We start from the raw sequence: 25,120 nt of genomic DNA on the forward strand, positions 1-25,120 counted from the left end.
GGCTGAAACCAGATCGGATATGGATCAAATACTACTATATTTATATCTATATTTATTTTATTTGATGAATATAAATACTGAAATAAAAATTAGTCAGATGCATAAATTCATATCCATATTTATTTTAAATAAATATAAATATAAATTAAATATTAGAAGTATGGATACAAATATGCATATAAGTCAGGTAATTAAATTTTGTGATCATAAAATCAAAAATATTATTAAGTGGATAGTAAATCAAACTAATAACATATTAATATGATTATATATTTTTATAAAAAATTTAAAAATTATATAAAATTAAATAAAATTAAATATTTAAGTATAAATTATATAATTATCTATTTATGTTTATATCTATTTAGATATAAAAATCATCTAGATGAATATTATTCTGTTCACTTTTATCTGTCGCACATGGAGCGGCGTGGACCAACTAAAAAAACAAAACAGCCCGCTTGCTCTGCCCGCTTAATAAGCGGCTTGTTCCGACTTCGACGAGGGCTAAGCCTTGAGCGGATCCACGCCCTATTGCCGGGTGTCCCTCGCGGCGCTAGCTCGCCATACCAATTCATTGCCCTGATTGGAATTATAAATGCTTCAAAGATCACCCATGTTACCAAAATGTCCTCCGCATCTTCGGTTGGGACGCATCAGCAACACTTATCCGTTATTTCGAATCGCCCACCCTCAGCGCGCGAAATCTATTCATCCCACGAAAACGAAGGGAAACGCATGCTGCCTCCTTCCCTCCCCCTCCGAATCGCTCCCTTCCGTTGTTCCTTCGCACCATCCCCTGAGCCTCTCTCTTTCTCTCTGCTTTTTTCTCAAACACTTTCTGGGGTTCTGCGCTGGGTTCTTTTGTGTGCTGTCATCTTTTCGATCTTTCCCTCTCTTCTTTAACCTGGAGTGGAGGATCCCCTCTCTCTCTCTCACTCTCTCTAAGAGGCAGCCTTGGAAGGGAAGTCCAGGCCCTTTGCGCCATCTTCTTCCACAACTGGATGGATCTCTCCAGCTCTCTCGTTCCTTTTTCTTGTGCTTTTTCCTCTTCAAACTGCTTTCAGAATGTAGAATAAGGATTTGTAAGCGTCTTTATTCTTCGATTCCATCCACCATCTCGAAAATTTATGAGCTGGTCATTTCTCTTTCCTTGGGCTTTTCTCGGCTCGATCTGACTTGATTAGAGCAGCAGCAAAGCGAGAGATCTTCGAAAATTTGATGGACACCGCTACCATCAGCATGGGCATTCCCCGTTCTCCGAGTCTCGAAGGAAATCCCGGCCACCGCGACTCGAAATCTCCCATCGAGTTGTGATCTTTGAGCCGTCGAGAGCAGGTGGAGGGTCGGAAGTACGAAATCAATCATCCATTGCAATGGGAAAATTGATCGATATGAAGTCCAATCCAGCTCAGGCGAAGGCCAGGGCAGGTGGCAGGATGGTCGCTTCACAGAAGGCGGTCTTTGAGCTGAAGCACCGAGTGGTCCTCACGCTGAACAAGCTCGCCGACAGGGACACCTATCAGATTGCGGTCGACGAGCTCGAGAAGATTGCTGAGAGCTTGACTCCCGACATGATCGGGCCATTTCTCTCGTGCATTGCCGATACCGACTCTGGGCAGAAGAGTGCTGTTCGGAGGGAATGCGTGAGAGTAATGGGCACCTTGGCCAGGGCTCACGGAAGCCTTTTGGCTCCCCACCTTCCGAGGATGGTGGCTAGTATAGTTAAGCGCCTCAAGGATTCGGATTCTGTCGTCAGGGATGCCTGTGTGGAAACATGCGGTGTTCTGGCTACGAGCATAAGGAGCTCTGATGGTGGTGGTGGTGAAGGCAGAAGCTCTGCTTTTGTGGCATTGGTCAAGCCTCTTTTTGAAGCTTTGGGCGAGCAGAACAGACACATGCAGGCTGGTTCTGCACTGTGTTTAGCTAGGGTTTTTGACGAGGTAAGCGATCCCCCTATGTCGATGGTGCCACAGATGCTGGCTCGTGCAATTAAGCTGCTCAAAAATCCGCGCTTTATGGCAAAGCCAGCAATCATCGAGTTGATCAGAAGCATTGTTCAGGTTAAATGTCTTGCTTTTTAGTCTATGGAAATTTCATACTCTGGCTTTTATATATAGTTTGTATGTCATCTTATCCTTTTCTTTATGGGAGTCTGTTCTTATGTAAGAACCTTATCATTGGATGTAACTTTTTGATTTTTTTTTTTCCTTTTCTTGCCTTACCTTTGTTTTGGTACAATTTCTTCCTGACCTTTAAACACTTAGCATTATGCTTAATATGTTATTCTACCCTGTGCGATTTGGTAATATTTGAAGGGATCGATAGAGTTCAGGATAGTAGAAGAAATGGATTGCATAAGCTTTACTCGGTATTTCTTTAAACTTTAAAGATCAATTTCTTAATCGTTCTCCTAGTTATTTTTGTGACCTAATCAATGGATTTTTTTTCTTGGATATACATCTCCTGGAGTGTATCTCAGGAGTTTAATAGGCCTCAAGAAGGATTGTCTTTTACCTGGAGTGTATCTCAGTAGTGGGGAACTTATACCTAGGGTGCAGCACCAACTTTAGAATTTGTCTTGAAAACTTGACACAAGACCTGCACCCTAAGTGTTTCCTTCAAGAGGTCTGCTTCCCTTCTTTAGGCAACTTAGAATTGTATGAAATGGATAGCTTCCAAGAAGGCGTAGGCTTATGAAGTAGGTTTATTATGACTTAAGTAATGTATTTTGAGATGGCATATGGGCCTTTGGTTTTCGTTTACGGCAACAGTTTTCTTATAATGCCAGAGTCACCAGAGGACCAGACAATAAATTCCTTAAAAAGATACTTGAATTAATTCATGCTTCTTTCCAGTGCTTTTGCTTCTGATAAGTTATTCCTGTGTAACCAATCCTGGGGCTGGAAGCATTACTTTTGTTCCTATTATATCTGAAATCATTCCTAAGGACAGATATTCCAGATCTTACTACTCAGTTCATTCTTTCTCTCTTTCTTTGGGCCTTAATTGAGTCTGTGATCTTACCATCTAACAAAATGTTTTCTTCTTTTAATTGTTTATGTCATTTCCTGCTCTCAATTGGCAGTCTAGTGATTATAATTTCAATTGAAGCTGATCTCACCTATTAAAAATCCTTTTGCATTCCAAAAGTTTTTTTGCCTCTTGACCTTTTATAGCTTGATGGCAAATTGAGTCAGTGAGTGCAGAAAGCTTGCATGATATCTCCATAACCACAATAACCAAACCTTTTCCCCATTGTTTAGGGCTGGTTTTGCAAGTCTTTGTTTGTCAAATTATTGAATTTAGATAAATTTCATAGTTTGACATGCTTATTACAACTAGTTATCAACCTAGCATCAAGTCTCCATCTTTTTTCACCTGGTCTTGTGGACAGCATTGTCAATGCTGAAAGCTACTTGACATATTTACAGCAGATATTTTGCAGAAATCATTTGAGGTTAGTGAGATCTATGGACCTCAATGCAAATGAAAGGGATAGCATGAAATTGTATTATATCTTATGGCACTTTTGTGACTTACTTCTATTGTAAGAATACTTAATACTAATCGTAAATGATGCACATCATAAACATGTTCAACTTCTTTTTTCAATGAAAAATAATAATGTATATGGGAAGATTTTGTAACAGAAAGATTCAATATACCCCACTCTACTCTAATCCATAACCCCTCAGCAGTCCAAGATATGCAGAGAACTGGATCATTTAAACTTTAAACTTTGAAGTGTCTTGAAGTACCGTCCAGTGAAATAATCCTCTCATCAGTACGTTGCCCAAATTGACCAAGACACTTTTTCCTGTTTCCTGAAGGAGTGCTAGATGCTTTCTTGCTGTCCATTTAAGGTTCTATCCTAGCTAGATAAAAAAGCAGATCCGCCCATTCCCCCCGCGCACCACCACCCCCCACCCCCCACCGCCCCAGTGTTAAATTTTTAATGGATTTTTTTGTCTCATTCTATCAGGCAGGAGGTGCTTCCACAGAGCATGCTCTCTCTGTAACACTGACCAGCATTCTGGATGCCCTTAAAAGCAGTGACTGGGGGACACGCAAAGCTGCTTCTGTGGCATTAGCAGGTATTGCTGTCAGTGCTGGAGCTTTGCTGGGGACCTTCAAAAGTTCCTGCATGCGCTCACTTGAAGGCTGTCGATTTGACAAGGTTAGTTTACACTTTAGACTACTTGAAGTTCGATTGCATATCATATTTGTTTATGCATTGATTTTATGTACCTTTTTTTTAGGTGAAACCAGTGCGGGATGCAATTTTGCATGCAATGCAGTGTTGGAAAACCCTTCCGGAGACTGGTTCTCCTGAACCTTCAGAAGCTGGGTCATCCACGAAAGGTCTGACAGCATTCTTAGTTTCTGATCAACTATTTTGCTGTATGCTTGATATTTCAAAATTATCTGATCGAAGAACCTAAAATAACTTTTTTGAACACCATCTGTTACACGACATCTTATTCAGAGTGTATAGCGTTTTTGAAGTAGACATTGACTTGTCACAACACTTGACAAGTGAATCATGATGATTTTGACTAAGCATATTATAATAGTGCAATATTTCATTGATTTTACATGCATTATGTTAGATGCACTTGTGTAAAAGGATGGTGTTATGAACCTGCAGCTCAAGCAGTATGGAATCTAAAAACACCATGGGAAGATCATTGTTCTTGGCTTTTTTAATATTTTATGGGCTGCGTGGGCACTAGTTGTTACCTTTGATAATATCATGATGAATAGATGTTGTTTAGCTTTATTGACCTTATATATATATATGTGAGCAATAACCTTGTATTGTATGTTATATTATATACGTTAACAAATTGTTTACTTGGTTATCATGTCCTCGCGATAGAAAATTTTGTCATTGGCCACCATGACGTTACCAGTGCTAGTGATCATGAGTGGAGGGACACATCTTTCAGGAAAGTTGATCCTGTTTCTGCTGTAAGTGGCAAGTCCACCAGTTCAACAAAGAAAAGGGTTCCTTTATCTGTCAGGAAAGCCTGTACCAATTACATGCAGAATCACCAACATTTAAAGTCAAATGATTGGCATATTGAGATATCACTTCCAAAAAGTCATGCTATGCCTTTGCATGGAGCTGAACAGAAAGAATCTGAGGAACATTGCATTGCAAAGGCTCATGACAGAAAACAGCAGATGCACCCGGAGAGCAAGACATCAAGTTTGATTATGATCCAGTGGATGGTAAACCAGAATGGAGATCCAAAAGGTCAGATTTAGTTAGTTGTACCTATGAGACAATGCATGTTACTGTTGCCCATCAGTGTCTTGAGGATGGTGATTCAGCGGACCTAATCAGGGCAAATCACAAGCATGGCACACTGGAGATAGAACGTGAACTCCTTGGAACTCTGGAGAGCACGAGTTTGGATTCAACTGTTACAGACTTCTGTTCACAGACTATGCATGGATGCTGTCTGCATGCTGCAAATGAATTGGCCTTCATCAGAAAGCAGCTCTTGGAGATTGAAACCAAGCAATCAAATTTATTAGATCTCTTACAGGTATTTTGTTAATTAACTCTGATATTACACAATAATCAGACATAAAATCTTTTATTACGTATTTGATAAGATGATTTTTAATGATATTGGCCCTTAGGAATGATGAATGGTGAAGATATACCTATACAGAGGATTTTAGATGCATGGGGTGGGGCTTCTTGTTATTATTCTAATGTCATCTGCTGGATCTTAGCTTCTTACTAAGAAAGTTTTGCCAGAGTTACCATGTATCAGGCCCATCTAATTAAAGACTTAAAGTTGTGGTGTTGATGCTTATCCCACATACTATTTCAAATCTCTGCTAACCTTCATTAAAGATATACTGTTATGATGTAGCCTCGAATTTGCACCAAGAATTATGAAGTTTTATCCAAAATAGCAATATTTAAATGTCTTTTTATTCTTATATTTCCTGCAGGTTTCCTCATTCAGTTCTCATTTTTTTGTCAATTTCTTGATATATCATATTCGTTGTCAGCATGCAAAGTGACACCAATTCCTTGCACCTGGAAGCTTATAATTGATCTGGTTTTTTAGCACCCTGTTTTCCTGTGACTTTTTTATACTTAAACTGATGGAGTTTTGGATGTATTTGGATCATATGCTAGCCCAAATTTGCATGATCTTACATTCTTACTTGTTGACATAGCCTTTCCTGTTATTAACTGCCTGCTTCCGACCCTGCACGATCCAAGGTGTGATACCATATAGGTGTCGCCTGCTCAACATTAATTCTTTTATAATTTTTTTATGCACTAGGAATAAGTTGAAATTGACTAAGGTACAATCAAGACATGATTTAGAAAGGAAGCCAACCAAAGTCCAAAGTATACCTTGTTGGTGATATGTTGGGTTAGATTATTCAAGTTCTTTTGTGCTTCAACTCTTATACAGGTCGTAGTAAATGTTGGATCTTGTGTACCATTTGACCTAGGCATGTTGGATGTGGCAAGATAGCATAATCCCAGAGTTCTGGGGATCAGAACTTTTAGACCTTGACCCAGCATTCCAGCATGCAAGTCCAAACCTATCTCATGGCAGGCCTCCTATCCAGGCCTGGCCTTGGTCCTTGACAAGTGATCCGGTTGCAATCTGTTTTTGCATCCCATGTTTAGCTAATTTGTTTAGTGTGTCATTTACGTTTTGGCACTGTTTTATAACATGCAAGTAATTATATGTTTCTTTTTATAGTATGACATGTAGGTTGGATCTCTTGCTTTCTCTCTCTCTCTCACTCTCTCGCGGTGTGTGGTCTGTAGTGTTTGTGCACTTGTGCATGCATGTGTGTGTGTGCGCTTGTACATGCATGTGTGTGTGTGGAATGTGGATGTATATCTACATGTGTGCACCTTTGTATGTGTTTGTCTTCATCCCTCCTGATTTTGTCACTTTTACATTGTTCAGGTGTTTATGGGAAATGTGATAGATGACCTGTCAACCTTGAACTTCAGGGTGCATAATTTGGAGCATGCTGTACATAAAATATCACAAGGCATTACCCAGAATGAAAGTTATTCTAACTTCACTAGTTCAAGAGTTTTGAAGAAAAATCAAAGTGTTTCTTCATCTCCTCAGCTCTCTAAGTGCACGCCTAGGCCATCGACAGATTCTAATTACAAACAACCGGCATTATTATCTATGAAAAATAAGGAACTGTGGGGTGAAAATTCATCTTTGAAAAGCAGGTCAAGCACTTCAGTCAAAGATGGATTGGAGCTCTGGCGGGATCCTACACTGAACATAATCAGAAATCCTGCAGCAAAAGGTTTACAGAAGAACTCAGGAAGAAATGCTCACAGCTCAGGCAGCAGTCAAGCAAGAGATGTGAAGGCTTCACATTCTGTTTCAGGTAGTAACGTTAGTATCAGGCAAAGTAACTTGGAAGATGTGACTGGCTTCTGGCAACGGGTTCAGGAGTTTATTAGTGTTGGAGATGTGAAGTCTGCATATGTTGAAGCTCTGTATTCTGGTGATGATATCTGTCTAATCGAGCTTATGGATAGAACAGGGCCTGTTCTGGACAGACTGTCATGTGAGACGGCAAGTGAAGTTCTGAGCATTCTGACTAAGCACTTTCTGGATCAAAGGTTTCCGGATTCCAAAATATCTTGGTTGCAACAGGCAAGTTGCTGACCCTTCATTACTGCAGACCTCTGTAGTTTTGGCTGCTACATGCCTTGTGAGGTGTGAAAAATGAATCTTGGCACTACGTTGTATTTAGATCTGCTCTAGCTTTTGTTTTTATATTTTTAATAAGTGATGCAATTCCATCCAAGATAACCATAATCTGTCCATTATTTTGTTCTAGGTGGTGGATTTAAGTATTGCTTATGAACCGAGGCCCCTTTTTATGTCTTCAAAAGTGCAGATGGAGTTCCTGTTAGCATTACAGGAACTGGCAGCTGTGGGATTCTCTCATCCAGTAGATAGAGTCTCTGTAACACAACTTCTGGCAAATTTGAGCCAAGTATGGGGTGAAGTCCCCTGCAGGTACGAGCCATAACTTTAGTCCCAAAATTTCTGAATGTTTCTGTCAGGTGCAAATATAGATTTGGTGAATTTTATTTTTATGTGGACTGTAGAACTAGAATTTTGCTGGCTCTAGCATTAGAATTTTATATGCACTATAATATTTTATTTTTATGTGGACACTTATAAGGGTTTTGGATTGTCTATATAAATCCATTGCTATGTTAATTGAGAATACAGCTTGAATTATTGAGATTACAGAATATTAAGATATCCCCTCTCTCTCTCCCTCTTTCTTCCTCTTCCCTCTTCTTCCTCTCCTCTTCTCTCCCCTCTTCTTCTTTCTCTTGTCCTTCTATCTTTTCTCCCTCTTCCTGTGTCATCTTCATTGACCAATGGTGATCGAACACCTCAGGTTGAGTTTGCGTTATTATGTTCATAAGTAGTTAAGGCGACCATCAGTCACATGCTAGTAATGTCACTGCAGCTCATCCCTTTGCAATATTGCCTTGCTGCTTTCCATCCAACACATTTGAGGGAAAAATTGTACAGTTTCCAGGAGGCATATTGTTATGCTTCGTAGGTTTCTTCCTTTTTTTTTTTTTGCTCTTTCTAAATTAGAAGAAACAAAAGTCAATGGAACTTCATGTGCATGAGAAAATGCTTTTCATGTTGCTTATTGCTAATGGATATATTAGAGTGTGTGATTTTTTTTTTACCATAGTAAGGGTAATTTAAGTTCATGAAACTAAGCCAACATTGGACAATGGAGAGAACACAGAGATGGGAACAATCATCTCATTTTGTCAAGATTATTAGGTTAACAGAGAACTTGATGCTCTAGAAGGATACCAACATATTCTCATAATTTGGCATTATATCTCTGCTTTTGATGTGTTGTTGATCCAGGCTGTTTGGAGGCATAAATATTCATGTGGAGGAGAGTTGTGACTTGTGAGCAGTCACAAAATGTTGAGCTATCCTTGCACATTATGGAACAATTAAAATCTTACCCAACTAGAAGACATATATGCATTGTTGGAGCTTGATATCTTTGGATTTGAGGAATTTGACTTTTGCTGCACATTGTTGGAGCTTGGTATCTTTGGATTTGAGGCTTGTGCTTAGACAAATTTTGTTCCCGTCACAGGAAAGTGCTCCCAACTAGGGTCCAAGGAGAATGAAGTGCGGTAGCAAATGCAAGTTGATGCCACTTGACAAGTAGAAATTCCATTTTGCAGTATCCTGGATATCTGATGAAGCTTTCTCATGTGATATTATGTGTTCAATTTTTCATCTATTTTGGTAATGCATGAAATCACGGAGTAAAACATATGCCACCTGATGCATTGTAACAGCTCATTCTGCAAGGAATGCAATCCTGAAACCTTGGTGATAGTAAATGTTTGAATTGCATATCCAGGAGAAGTAAACATGCAGATCACTAGAGCCAAGGGATCATATGTAATATGTTTAAGTTGGCACATTATATTTATCTAAGAAACTTCCAAGCTTTCCATAATATGCACAATTTCTGTTGATAATATTATCACTAGCTACCTTTTTTGCTGGTATGCAAAAGGCATAAGGTTCTGACATATATGCTTTAGGGTGATATTATTGAAAAAATTGTATCTTCTACTTTCATATGGTAGAATTTTTGCTCTCTCTCTCTCTTTTTCTTTTTTCTTCTTTTTTTTTTCTTTTTTTCTTTTTTTATTTTTTTGAGGTGTTCAACTTTTGCCTCAATCAGGGGATCACAATATAGCAAGTTCTAGGTACTGCTGCTCTACCCTTCTTGGATAGTTTGGATTTGGATCATCTCTTATTCAGGGTTAAAAAGGTTAGTCCAGTCTTGAAATATTTGCCGATCTGTGATTGTATAGGACCAGTGTCATCATACAGCACTGTTCCTGTTCAAGCCTGTACTGCAGATGATCCCACCAGTTTAACCACTGGATGAACGAGCTTTCTTTTCCTTTTTCTTTAGGGAGCATTTTTCCATAGCAACTTTCTTGTGTTTGTATTCTTCAAAAAAAAAAAAAATTTCTGTTTGTATTTGAAGCAACTAATTTGATGCAACCAAACCCCCTGGTTATGACTGCTGATGACACTGCCTAATGAAGTGAGCACTTCGAGGAATGATGAAAATAAATTATCAGAAGCTAGTTTATTTTATCTTTCTACTAAATTTTGCTACTAAGCACTTGGGACAGAACATTGGCCTGGTCCATCTCAGTTTTGATAAAAGTTAGCTGTTTAGGTGCTTTTAGCAAATGATTCTGCAACTGCATATCAAGTTAGATGCGGATCTCTATATTGTATGCTTGTAATAAATATGATGAATATGATTACAAAAAAGCTATCGCGATATCTAACAAAATTTCAAGGGATGAGAATAAATCGAAATGGTCAGACATCTAGTACAAAAATAACTGTACTGGAGGAGTTCAATAATCATCACATAATTTACATATCAATCTCACCAAAAGATGGCTTTGCACCTCCATCACAAGAACATTTTGGCGGTGGGCCATCATGATCTGGCGAGGGACTATCCAGCCTATATTCCATAGGGGGTTCACTTTTGCTCCTGCCACTATTAGGCTTTGTTCTTCTGCTATGTACCTCGTGTTCGTTTTCACCTGCATTTTTGCTGGAGTGTTTCTTATCAGTGCTGTTATCTACTGTTTCTTTAGGAACCTCATAGAGGGTCACAGCACTGCCACAGCTTTGGAGCAGCATGTCTTCCATGCTCTCAGGTAGGTCTTGAATGCCTTCGAGGGTTTCGACTACCTGGCTCATGATGGGCCTCCCTTTGGGGTTCTGGCTGAGGCACCGATATGCTAAACCAGCAACCTCTGCTGCCACTTTGGTAGAGTATTGCCCTTCCATTCTTGGATCTATGATCTTTAGCAACTTCCTGTTATGGATCAAAAGAGGACGAGCCCACTCAACTAGGTTGTGTTCTCGGCTAGGTCTGCTCTTGTCCATTGCCTTTCTTCCTATAAGCATCTCCAGAAGCACAACTCCGAAACCATAAACATCACTCCTGGCTGTTAAATGGCCTGTGGCAGATGAGAACCATAGCGATTAGTTTAAAAGCCACTTGTCTGAGAAGTATAAGGTAGGCTTGCTACAGAACATAAGGGGAAAAAAGAGTTCAATGCTAGACCAAAAAAAAAGGGACATTTCCTTGTTCCAAGTTATTTTTACCTATGTACAAACTTAACAAGAATGCAACTGATAATAATTTGATCAACTGACAATCAACTAAAAAGATAAAGCAGCTCTCCATCAGAAACAATGTATTTAGGGGATGAAAAGGAAAAGCAAGAAAATATCCATAGTCCTTTAGGGTATGGAGGAAAAGTGATTTTTGTTTCAGAATAAAAAGTTATTTTTCATAAAAGAACCTACAATGGAGAGACCAAACACCAAACTTAAAAACAAAGTTAAACATAATGCTAACAATAGAACTAGAGATGTGTTGCTAACTCTGAAGGTTACTGTAAAACTATTTGGAATAGAAAAAAACCAGTAAATTAGCAAAATCCCTGCTCACTATGGAGGACTCAAAAAAATCCAAAAAACCAAAACGTTGCGGGGGGAAGAGGAGGGGGGGGAACCTCTGTAGACCTACTTGACTAGCTACACATATACAACAATAGTCCAACATAACTTATAAAGAAATTTTAATACAAAAAGTATACGAAGCAAAAAAAAACTATGAGTTTGATATTTCTTACAAAAATTTTCCTACTTGAAATTGCTAAGAAGAGATATATTGATATACAAATTATTATTTTCTTGTTTTCTTTGCATGTGTCACGAATAGTACTAAATTTACAGTAACAAATACCAAGACCAATAAATTCTCACAATAGAATAAATATACATTGCCTTTAGTCACTATCACCAAATTAGAGCAAACCATCAATCCATTGATAAAATTGACAACAACAATCTGTAGCATTCTTCATATCTGTATCTCAAATAACAAAACAAAAATAAAAAATACTAAAGTTAATATGAATAAAGTTGAATTGCTGTTTTGATATTTATATCTGAACAAGAAATTTATAAAACTCATATAAATAGAGTATACAAAAAAAAATTTAAAAAATAATACGGTAGTTCCAAAATCCCAAAATATATTTCCATTATTAATGGTTAGATGAACATAGTGATTTTACCTATCAATCAATGAATCACACTTGCAAGCGTTGGTATAAGTAACATAGAAGATTTAGAACAACTAATTAACTTTGTGATTTCAATATAGAACATAGGTTATCCATGTAATGTGTTAACACTTGTCAAGACAAAAGTTATGTGATCATAAATAAACAAACTATGTATTTCCTTATAAACAATAGAACAAATCTGGGTCCCCTCAATCATATGACAAACATACATATATACATACACGCACATGACGAAAGAAAGAAAGGACTGTTATTACAGGTTATCTTATATTATAGCTGCTTGTGTAAAAGAGAGAGTGGTTGTTTGTTTTTGTATTATTTCTCTAAATAAGATAGCAAATAACAGCCACAAATCACAATCTATAGTTACATCAAATCCGTTTTTTATATCTAATGCTCCTACATAACATTATAATGACCATTATTATGTATAAGCTCTCAGTGTCAGCATATGTATTCCACCATGGTTGGTTTTAAAGAATGACCACAGTAACATTATAATGGTCATTAGAACAATTCAAGAGAGCCCACAATATTATATATATCTATCATAGATGTTTAATTAACGAACACTAATTTACCTATCTCATTATAATGGCAATTTATATATAAATGTCACGATTTGTCATTTATAAAATAATACTTTTAAAATTCAAAATTTTCTTTTTAGTTTCCTCCCAACAATATAAGATAACTTGGAAAATATTTTTTTCATAGGATAATAGTAATGGAAAATAATACATCATTATTCCACTATTGCCTGTTATTTTCTTAAATATTATTATAACAGTTTGCTTTTAAATTTTAATACTTATAGTAACTTTAAATCACATGGGACCTTTTTTTGACAAAAAATAACACAGGAGCCAAATCCTCTCCATTTCCCACATGAACTGGAGAGGTCTCCCCATGGATTATGGCTGCAAGTGGGCATCACACTAGGAATGAAGTCCATATACTGTGTAGGGTCAATGTGATATGGGCCACATGCGATGCATGGATGGCTATTATCCACAGGGGGATCTGTCCAGTTCAGAACAGGGTATCCGAGTGGTCACGGACTGGGAGGTGGGACAGGGAAGGGAATAGAAGAAAAGAATGGCAATGTTGGAACAAAAAGTTCTGCCTAAGTATTTGCCACCAGGCTGAAGAATATTCCCAGATTTGCCTACAGCTTTATTCCTATAGAAGAACATCTGACCCTCCCACTCAGACACAAGCATCAAAAGTTATCAAGTCATGAATTGAATATAGCAATACAGGTTTTAGTGAGTGACTCAGCATACATCTAACAATATCATAAAAGTTTCCCTAAACAGATGTATATATTGCAAAACACTTGGCACGCTGTTCTTTTAGCAGACTCACCGGTCATTACATACTCAGGGGCTGCATAACCATAGGTACCCATGACCCTAGTAGAGACATGTGTTTGGTCTCCCATAGGTCCCTCCTTGGCAAGGCCAAAATCTGAAAGTTTAGCATTATAATCCTGCAAGGTAAGAATTGACATTAGACAACAGAATGAGATTGCAATTTAAATATTATCTGTAAATTTCAGCAAATTGTCATCTATTCAATACTCATTGAGGAAAATAAGTTTAGCTAAATTTAGAATTAAATGATAAGATAGGCAAATACTCAGAAAAACTCACACGTTGTGTGCACAAATACACACAGCAGTTCTGTCAAATGTTACCAAACATTTTTTCTTGTTTCTCCCCACTTTTCCAAAGCAAGAATGGTGGATTAACTCATGAACTCACTATTCAAGATATATTGCAAAAACAATGAGTACAAATAACGGGTGAGAAGGTCGTTTGAATTTTATATAATCAATGTTCAGAGTCAAAAATGCTACCTTAATCCTTTATTATTCATAAACATATAATGGATTTAATATTATACAAATGTTTTATATTTGGAAACTGTATATGGATATAGATATACAAATTTCAAGTCATGGATTAAAGTACCATTCCGTAGCAGTCCATACTGCCTATACAAATATTGATACACCCCTTGGTACCATGCCTTACCATTTCAATGGATGCTGTTGCACCCACACTAACAAGCATACCATGTATCAGTATAATACTATATAGTACTGGTAAAGCACTGGTACTGACAATTTAAATTTCGTTTCAAGTTAATCTACTTATATGTGTCTACTGTTTCTTCTTCTTTTTCAACTGAGAAAGTTTAGATGTTCTTAAATATCCCATCACAAGCTTCACATCCAAAAAAATATTGATACACTGACATCAAATCTCTGAATCACACTTGTCCAAAGGCTGTACTGCTGCAACAGGTGGCTGAATAGGCACTTAATCCGGGTGCATCAGCAAATGCATATTCTGCCAAGAAACATTGTTTTCTATGTTGCTGTCTAGATTTAGTGCTGAGCTACATTATGTTCTTTGTTTCTCTCTTTTCTTTTGTTTTTTTTTTTTTTTTGAAGGACGCATACGCCATACATTGGAATCTACAGATTACTAAGTTGAGCTGTTACAACCACTATCCATAAGCTAATACTTACCAAATACAAAGTATACATGTTAATTTATTCAACTGAAAAACAAATATTAGTCAAAACTAATGATGATGGAATCAATAAATTTATTGAAATTTCAATACCTTATTAACTATCATACATTGGATGCTTTGCCTGCTAATATAATCTAATAGGTTTGCTTGCATATATGTTAGCAATATATATATACATATATATATATATATATATATATATATATATATATATATATAAACTACACCTGCTACAGCTTAATCTGATTTTAATAGATTACAGATGATTTTGAATCGATTAAAATTATTAGTTGCACATATGGATTACTAGATCATGGTATGTTTTATTGGTCTGTACCGGTATATACCGAGCATACTCTATTGTACTAATACCACAATGATACACGGTACAAGGGGCATAACAATATTGCCACACTGTTGATCCCATACTGGGCAATACCAACACTATACTAGAAGGGTACCTATACGGCATCTAGCATTGAGCTTGCAAACCTCTATTAGAATTGTATATGAAAACTTCCAGTTCTACAAAATAGGCACGAACCGCATCTAGTAAGATATTTGATGTCTTGAAGTCACGATAGATGATGGGTCTTTCAAGTCCATGAAGAAATGCAAGCCCCCTTGCAACGTCAAGTGCAATCTTCACACGAGTAGACCAAGGCATTGTAAGTGCAATCCCTAATAACAAAGAAGAAATAAGTGATAGCAGTCAAAAAATTGTAGTAGAATGTGCACACTCACAACATTTACTAAGCTATATATCTCCAAAAAGTTTAAGTTTACCTAGAGAACACTTTAAGGCTTCTGAACCTAAAAGCAGAAAGCACAGTTTGTTGCATAGATATGATGTCAGCTATGACTTAAAGAGTACTCACACCACACTGCAAACAGAAATGTCATGGCACCCAAGCAGAAATGGAATGGTAAGATTCCAACTGTCCTGATATGTGTTGCTGACCCACCCACCCCCCAACCCCACCAAAAAAAAAAAAAATCCTCCATCCCAGAATACAAAATCTCTCTCCCTCTCTCTCTCTCTCTCTCTCTCTCACACACACACACACACACACACACACACACAATCTTCAGAAAATAAATGGCATCCATCTGGTTTTATGCTCTTGACTTATTTAGTTAGTAATTTATTAGGGAATAGTGCTTTCTATCTGAAATATTCCTGTGCATAGAATTTACTGCAAGATTTTGTATGCCTAATTTTCATTTCCAGTATGTCGTCTTTCTTTATATTTCAGTTTCAGTAATGGATGGTATATTTTACTGATGTCAACCTTCACTTACAATGCTAATTACAGATCTCAGTTAGAGTAAACAGATTTATTAAACAAAGCAGAAAAAAGTTATTACAAAGTATTAAATACCGAACATACTTCGGAAAAGGTGCCTTTCAAGGCTGCCACACGCCATGTACTCATAAACCAGCAGTCTGTGTTCATTTTCGCAGCAATAACCGATAAGTTTGACAAGATTTGGATGACTAAGCTGCCCAAGATAGTTGACTTCTGCCTGAAGAAAACAAAAGATGATCTCATTAGCTTTTGTATATGTATGACTAAGGCATTAGCAAAAAAAAAACTATATGCAACTTCAGCAATTGCATTTATGTCACATTTTGTTTTTCAGTTTGACCTGGAAATCTAGAAGATAGAATTTATTCTTATAAAATACAACAGTTCCTTGTATCCTGATATGTCCACAAGCTTGGGTCTTCATTTTTATATCAAAGTTCATGGGATCCAAAGCAGATTATGGTTGGGTATATCTCGGATGCAGGAGCAACCAAAGAAATGTTAAGAGTCACAAAAAAACAACACACGTCTGTTGTGCTTCAAGGATCTAGGGCTGGACAGACTGACAGAGTCACTAATTTAGGAGCACTCTTAGGTGTCTTCTCCAAGGTTGAATGCTTTAATATAGTCAGTGATCCTATAAACAAGAGTCACAGTAACATCTTCTTAAAGCCTTACCATGATTTAGGATGCCTCAACAAAATGAACTTACCTGTAGGTATATGCCAAAAAGTAAAGGCCCATACAACCAACAAAGGCCTCAAAAAGGGGGCCAAGGCTAGCTCTCATAGTTTCTGCAGTCTGTTAGCATCTCTCTCACTAATACTATGTCACAACACAAGATATGATTCTTGTAGTTAAAGTTGTTCCTAACTATAGAATAGAGTGCTGCTGCTGCATTCCCATTACAACGAAGTAGAATAAGAGACTAGGTATAACCTTGCCTGACTAATCAGCCGCCTCTTTGGTTTATTGTTTAAAAGCAACTGGAAATGAAGCAGTAATATAATCTCTTCATTATTTTATTGTAATACTTCATATTGTTTAGAGAATTTCATGCTGGCAAACCAAACAATATGATAATCTGAACTCAAACTAACCTAACAGAGATCAAATAAGAAAAAGTTACCAGCCATTCCTTGTCTCCCTGGAAGCCTTCTGGATTGAGCTCTTTAACAGCAACATAAGTGGATTTGAAACCTGGCCTGACATTTTCATCAATAACACCTTTATACACAATTCCAAACCCACCCTCTCCAAGAATTTGATCTGGCCGAAAATTCTTGGTGGCTGCTCTCAATTCATTATACGAAAATACGTTGACATTTTCATATCCACCTATCAACCGCAAGTCTTCAACATCCTTGGGAGGGGCCAGCATGCTTGCCGCACCTTTGACATCAGATGCAGGTTTGCAAATTTTAACTGTTACAGAATAAGAGAAATCAGGAGAAAGCGAAAATTAACACCATAACTACTGCTTAGTATGGCAATAATAAAAAAATGAGGCCAAAGAACATAATCTTAACATCGATGTCCTTATTTTTATGTCTGTCACCCTAAGACTCATGGATGGCCTGCAACAGCAATAATCAGATGGACAATAATTGAAACCATGTAATTCAATGATGAGCCCTTATTCAAACAATTTCATAGTGAGTTAGACTAGAGAATGGGGCGCACATTGGGCAAGCTGGGCTGCGCTCAAGGTGATCATGGGCTTGGCCCAAAATAGACTTGACCCATGTTCATCCCAGCCCATGCTCAATCCATGCTTAATACAGCATGACCAAGGCCGCAGTTTTATTAGTTGAATTCAAGTGCCCCAAAAGTCATTAGGTTATTAAAATGACTTTCTTTTTCTTGATTTTGTATATAGAAATTAACATGCTACATCAGTAATTTTATCATTACAAGTGGAATTTAAGTGCTATCAGAATTTAACTATTGTGCTATTCATATATCTAGATTCATAGACACAAGATGCATGTTCAGTTGTCTATACATGTGGGCCAGGTTGGTTCAGGTTGTTATGGACACAAAAAGATAGCCCAATGCTGCTCAGAATGTTACTTGGACCAGTTTTCATACTCAAGTTTAAGCGCAAACCAACCCAGTGATAACTTGGCTTAGCATGTCAATACGACTAGGTTAGGTGATCCATTAGTTGGTCCATCCCAATGTGCATCCTTACTAGAAAGAGTCTCTTCTGGGGTAAGAATAAATATTATTTGCCCATGTTGCTTGGGTTATTTTTCATCGACTATAAACTTATATGGTATAAAAGCCAGTGAGGTTGCACATTACAGTATACATTTTACATTTTAAATCTAAAAGCACCAAGGTATGGCCATTAATAGTAAAATTGTTGTTTATAGGAAACTTCTTATAAAAGCTGTATATCTTTCATGAAAATCTCGTTGTACACCCATTTAACATACATTGCCACCTAAGTTGTATTTTATCTGATGATGCAGCAAGTTCGAGCAAAAGGTCAACATAATCATTATGAAGAGCCATGTGTCATTAACCTGACACCGACTTGATAAATCCTACATTTCCAAATGTTGCTAGGTGGAAACTCCATCCCCCCTCTTGTCGGATGTGGATTAGGTCTGCTGCAAAGCAGAAACCAAGTTTCCACTTCAGGCCTGTCTGCCATACAGATGGACTCTGAGACGCCTGTCCACCATCATTTGTTAACCAGTGTAACAGAACCTTGTGAGTGATCTGATTCGAATATCAAAGTCCACCAAAACTAAAATTCCCACCCCACAGCAGACCTAAACCACATTCGCTTCACTCTCTAACGTTGGATTTCTTTTTCACCTATCAAAATTTGCCTTTTATCGAGGTTATGGGAATTTCCTGCAACCTGGCTGTAAAGCATCTGCTGTTCCTCTATTAGGCCACCTAAAATCTCTGACACGGAACCCATCTTGGTTGTTCTCCACTACTATACCTGCCATAATGGTACTCCCTACCGGACAATATTTACAGACTCATTGCCCTGTATCCTATCTGACATCCAGACGTGCTGCTATGGTCATCTCATAGACTCATACATACTTGCACTGTTGAGAACCTTTTGCTAAACTAAAATAGAAAGATGCAAAACTTTGTATATATATTTCTGTCACAGAATTAAAGCAGGTCAACAACTCTTTAGCTCATTTGCAAATTTTCAGTGCGCAGCAAATATGAAAAATTCAAAGCCAATGTTCCAAACCAGTCTGCAGACATTTACAAGCATTTCTTGTTTACCTTCTTCAAATAGCCAGCCTAAAACTGCCCATATCAAGAACCATGTGGTATGCTTTCACACAAGCACTGAAATTAAATCCCATTCGGAGCCCAGTAATCTATTTCACATCTAAAAATCTCAGATATCACCACTATGTTCTTCCCACTTGCTATTACTTACCCATCAATCATTAATGACTAATAATATTAGAACTTTGCAAAGCAACCAAAACCAAAATATATTATCATCACCAACCTCAATGTGCGAATGTTTTAGAAGATTTCCGCTCCCACTCTCTCTCAAGATTCTCTTCATTAAAGGGGACTTCTACTCTGCCTCTATGCGGGTAAAGATCCGCTTTTTGACAGATATTCCATTCCACATTTCACAATTATCAATTCTATCCATGTCCAAAAAGACTAGAGAAGAATTAAACAACATGATTACCTCTCTCTCTCTCTCTCTCTCTCTCTCTCTCTTCTAATTTTTTTAAAAAATTACAAGAGATCCACTCCCCTTGCCGAAATCATAGTATAAAAAAAAGAATATTTTTTCAAGAAAACCGAACATTTAAACGATTATGATCTCTTAGAACAGAGAGGGAGAAGGAGGGAGAGGAGAGGGGGGGGCGGAGAGAGAGACCTGGGTTCTTGTTGGGAGGGAGCTGGGGCTCCTCGACAGACAAGCATCCGCCCATGGCGAGGAGGGGAAGGAGCCTCAATCTCCTCCGTCCATCCCGATCTCGTGGCCTCAGACCAGATCGGATCCTGGACCCCGACACCAGATCCAAGCTTTGTCCTCTCCCCCCGCCGCGTCGGCGATTCCGATCGCGACAGTAGGAATCGCCGGAAAACAATGAGATGTCGTCGACGATTGTCAGAAGGAGGAAAGGATCTCAATTCCTTCCGCCAAAAAAGATTTAGGGGACAAAGATATAAATAGAAGAGAAGCTCGATAGCTAGAATCCTCTGTGTTCTTTTTTTTAACCGTTGGTTGAGGAAGAAATAGCCGCCCAAATCGTTGGGCCAGAAGCCCGTTGGGGGGAGATATGCAGGCCCGTACGAGAATACCCACCCCAATTGACAAGAATTACCAACAGGCCAGGACTCCGCCGCTTCGTGTCGTCGTTCCGCGTAGATTCGCTGGGGTCGCTCTTGCGGGGATGCTGAGGTCGTGGTCCAAGATAACGGCTGTGATAGACCTTACGCTCATACTTGATGGTCGACCTAAAATTTAGATAGCCGCTGTCTAATCATGAATCAACGGACAACAGCAAGGCCCAGCGCACAGCGTCACAAGATGAGGTAGGTACAAAGGAAAGTTATGGGAATTTTTTTTTTAATTTTTTTTTTTTTATAAAGGGGACAATGAGTTTGATTTTGAGAGCAAATCTAATCCAATGGTTTATTGACCTTGAATTTTTGTTCTTTGGTTGGATTAATGGACTGGTGGCCTTAATGAACATCCCTACTTGCATAGCACTCATTCCAATAAGTGTAGGTATCCATATCTAACTTAAAATTTTAGTATCATAATTAGTGTTTTCTACCTGTTTAGGTTGTAAAAAATAAATAAATAATTGCAAAAGAAGGAAGTGAAGCTTTTTTTCTACTAATGAAAAATTAATTACCAATAGATAAAAGTGAAAGTAGACTGGATAATAGCTATCTGGATCTATTTGCATATCCAAATCTATCTAGATATGGATAGAACTTTGAGCATCCAACTAGCATTCATACATGTATACATATCCTTCAAAGAAAAATAAGTATGAATATGAATAGATAATTATCCGATCTATATTCGAATATCTAATTCTATTTGTAACCATATTTAATTATATATAGTATTAGTGAACATTTAAGAAAAATATAAAATCATATTAATATAATATTAACTTGATTTATCATCCATTTAATAATATCTTTAATTTTATAGTTAAAAAATTTAATTATATAAATTATGTTCATATTTATATCTATATTTGCAGTATTTGATTTGTATCCATATCCATTTAAAGACATATGAATATAAATATTTTTATCTGACAAATATTTATATTTATATTCATCAAATAAAATAAATATATATATAACTATACTGATATTCAATCTGTATTCGACTACATCCAGACCTTGCAAGCAAGTGAAACTCTAGAGGTGGAGTCTCAAGCCCCTCCAATATCACACACCATCTAATCATAATATTTATTATTGTCATTTGATATTTTCATTAGTCATCCGATTTAAAAACCCTTTCTAAACTCAGAGTTCATAAAATGCATTGCAACTTTTGAGATGGTGCATATCATTAGTCTTCCAATTTAAAAACCCTTCTAAACTCAGATTTCATAAAATGCATTGCAACTTTTGAGATGGTTCTCGGCAAATTTAACATTTTTACTTGCACCGCATATGCTGACCACAGAAATCAAGTTCTTTCCATGCATCCCGTTTCATTTTCACACTGTGATTCCACCGTCCCAACACCTAAACTGCACCAGCCGTTATTTTATCACAAGCGGAATTTTTTTTTTTTTTTAGGTAAAGGATCACAAGTGGAATTGATCAATTGTCATGGGCTGTTGCTGTTCTTTAACATGAGAAATTCTTTATGCACAGCAGGTGCCGAAGAAAATCTGACGTGTAGTGCATCATATTGCTCGATTGATCTATATAGCCATCATTTTTTAAAACATATTTAATATTTATATTTTTTTATTTAAAATTTTGAATGACGAAAATATCCTCCTCTTTAGAAAAAATTCTGATATCTTATGATATATTATGATATCCTATATCAAATTATAATTTCTTACACTCATGATATCATAATATGATCTAGAATATCATAATATGGGAGTGGTATTTTTATTCAACCATTTTTCAATGCAAATTTAACGTCTACAGTTCCATTTTTTCATTTAAAAATTTTGAATGACGAAAATATTTTTATTCTTTGAAAAAAATTATGACATCTTGTGGTATATTATAATAGTATGCGTCAAATTATGGTTTCTTACACGCAGAATGTTATAATATGGACATAAGATGCCATAATTTTTTCTACAAAGTAGAGATATTTTCGTCATTTAAAATTTTATATGAAAAAATAAAATTACAACATTAAATGCATATTGAAAAATAATGGCTACGTAGATCAATCAAATAAGATGGTATATTTTATGTCCGATTTTGTTATGACCTAGCCCATTTGGGCCCTGGACCAAGCCTAAAGGCCCACAAATCCCACAAAAAAAAACAAAGAAAGAAGACTCCCGATCGGAGTCCTCTTCTCCGATGAAGGGGAGTTTGAATCAAATTCTTGGGCTCCTCTATAAGAGGAGACCCTCATTTCCTCCCTTCCATGAACTTCCACCGTCAAGAAGAAGCCGAGCTTCTTCCTCTCCCGCCGTCTTCCTCCCTCTATTTATCTCTCTCGTTTCGGATGGTCATCACCATATTCGAAGAATTTTGGGCTGAGCATCACCGAAATCAAGTAAAAATCTCTTGAGGAAGCCCTTCATCAAGTTCTTGTGATTATTAAGATGAATTTTAGTGGTTTATTTGTCAATTTTGGAAAGAAAAAAAAAATCGAATCTCAAGTGCCATGTTTTCCCTCCGTGTCTTTGATTGATTCCGACGTCGTCCATTGTCGTTGATCATCGAATCAGAGATCTATAATCTCGTCGCTATGTGCTGCACCTCTGGTCATCTTCCTCAGGCCTTGAATCTCAATTTTCGACGGACAATCATCAGATTTCTTTTGAAAAAGGTCATTCCCTGTTTTGGACTATTCCGTCCTTGTTTTTCTTGATTTTCGAGCATTGATGGTCACCGCCGACCATCGGTTTGGTTCCTTCGGGCCACACCGTCGCCACCCTCCTACCGATGGCCGCACCCATGCCGGCTGCGCCGCCTGTCGGCCAGCCAACAGGGGATTGTGAGATCCCCTGTTTCGGCCCAAGGCAACCCGTGGGAAGAAGAAAAGAAAAAGAAGAAAGAAAAAGAAAAAGAAAAAGAAAAGAAAAAAGAAGAAGAAAAAATAGAAAAAAAATATAAACTCTCTCCTTCTTTTCTTCTCTCTACTTTCTCTTTCTCTCTCTAATCTCTCTCTACTTTCTCTCTCTAGATTATTTTTCTCTCCTAAAATTTTCTAAAATTTTGAGAAGAATGATGATGAATTTAAATGATCCTAGTGATGGATTTTTGATCTGTGATCGCCGGACGGTACACCGACATTCACTTTAATCAGATTAGGTATTTTTAAGATTTTATTTTTTATGATTTTATTGAATTATTCATATGATAATCTCAGCATGATTTGATCTGATCGATCGAATTTGTTGAATCATATTGTCTGAGGAGTCCAAGATGAATTTTCTCTCTCTAAAATTTTCTCTCTTTAAAATTTTCTCTCTCTAATCCATTTCTCTTTCGATCAATTTCTCTCTCTAAAAAGATTAGTCAATGAAATTTTTTTTTTTAATATTTCTGATCTAATAAAGAATTTTGATCCATGATTGTCGGACAGCGTACTGGCACCCACCTTGATCAGATCAAATATCTTTAGATTTTATCACCCATGATTCTATTAAATTATCCATGTGGTAATTTTAGCATGAATTGATTAATTTATCTGGATCAGGTCAATCGAATTTGTTAAACCATATCGTCTAATTAGTACAGATTCGTCTTCATGAATTTCTCTCTCTAGAATTGTATCTCTCTAGAAGTTTATTTTTTTAAAATTTATCAAGAAAAAGAATTTTATTTTGATGAGTTTGAATGATTCTAGTGAAAGCATCCTGATCCGTGGTTATCAGGTAGTATGCCAGCACTTTGATCAGACCATGAATCTTTAGATTTGATCATCCATGATTTTGATTTAATCATGATTTGATTTGATCATGTTGATTTCACCAGTTGAGATATTGCACCAATCGTAATGTTGGATTGTATCATCTGATTAATTCGAATTGTACCTCATGAATTCTCTCTCCTCTGATTTTCTCTCTCTACTTGATTCTATAAAACTAATAAAGAAACCTCGATCCTATCACTTCGAATCCAATTTGATCTGATAGTCAAACTTTGGATCGTTTATATCCTAATTAGATTTTGATTAGATGAAATTAGATGATCAGACCCAATCTAAATCGTTGAAATATGGTATTCGTATTCTTTCTAATTATTGAATTTGATCTCGTATAGGTATCGTTGAAACCTGATAATCGGATATTGTGATATGATTTATAAACTGAAGAATTTTGAAAGAAAATGTATAGAAATATGTGGATTTATTGGAATGCGTTCGAGATAAATAATGTTTCACTTTTTCTAGATTTATCGATAAATTATAATATATTTTTCTGACATGTTTTATGAAAGGATGCATGAATTGGATGAATGATATTTTGTTATGAAAATATCATATTTTGATATGTTATGATGAAGCATGATTGAACATATTAATTTCATGATGCACTATATTGATTGATTTCGATACACTATGATTATATGTTTTCTTATTGAAATTAGAATATGAAACATGATTTATGAAGAATTCTGATATAAGAACAATATGAATTGACAACCTGACTATGTACAAGATCCCACCAATGGGGGCATATACGTTGACAATTGATTTGTCCTGAGAGTTTATGTTGTCAGAAAGACCAGTGACAAACCATCAAAGAGACCAGCGGTTCCGAAGGACTTTGCTGCCAGATGATTCGCAGCTCATCGCAAGAAGATACGCGGTATTATGACCCTATCACAGAAA

General features: G+C 36.9%; 2 protein-coding genes across 2 annotated transcripts; one reads left to right on the forward strand and one right to left on the reverse strand.

The window, feature by feature from the left end:
• The first annotated feature begins 535 nt into the window (after positions 1-535).
• Positions 536-9,549, forward strand: LOC105039356 (TORTIFOLIA1-like protein 2). The gene is given in 8 exon segments (XM_073245984.1): positions 536-2,063; positions 3,986-4,180; positions 4,263-4,365; positions 4,883-5,179; positions 5,182-5,558; positions 6,963-7,679; positions 7,867-8,048; positions 9,178-9,549. Coding segments are annotated over 8 exon segments (2,616 nt in total). The 5' UTR covers positions 536-1,376; the 3' UTR covers positions 9,236-9,549.
• Positions 9,550-10,400: 851 nt separating this feature from the next.
• LOC105039357 (probable serine/threonine-protein kinase PBL17) lies at positions 10,401-20,331 on the reverse strand. Its single transcript, XM_010915496.4, has 6 exons — positions 19,979-20,331; positions 17,222-17,517; positions 16,174-16,309; positions 15,327-15,463; positions 13,604-13,727; positions 10,401-11,095 (listed from the first exon to the last, which is right to left on the reverse strand). The coding sequence occupies exons 1-6, from the start codon at positions 20,031-20,033 to the stop codon at positions 10,497-10,499; spliced, it is 1,347 nt and encodes a 448-aa protein (XP_010913798.1). The 5' UTR covers positions 20,034-20,331; the 3' UTR covers positions 10,401-10,496.
• Between the last annotated feature and the right edge of the window lie 4,789 nt (positions 20,332-25,120).

This window comes from Elaeis guineensis, chromosome 1 (genome assembly GCF_000442705.2).
Source record: "Elaeis guineensis isolate ETL-2024a chromosome 1, EG11, whole genome shotgun sequence".
Classification (NCBI taxonomy): Eukaryota; Viridiplantae; Streptophyta; class Magnoliopsida; order Arecales; family Arecaceae; genus Elaeis; species Elaeis guineensis.

Coding starts and splice junctions, on each gene's coding strand:
- LOC105039357 (XM_010915496.4), bottom strand. CDS start 20,033: ATGGGCGGATGCTTGTCTGTCGAGGAGCCCCAGCTCCCTCCCAACAAG. Junction 15,464..16,173: donor TGAAAGGCACCTTTTCCGAA/GTATGTTCGGTA, acceptor CTTTGTTATTAG/GGATTGCACTTACAATGCCT. Junction 11,096..13,603: donor CCCTGAGTATGTAATGACCG/GTGAGTCTGCTA, acceptor CATCTGCCACAG/GCCATTTAACAGCCAGGAGT.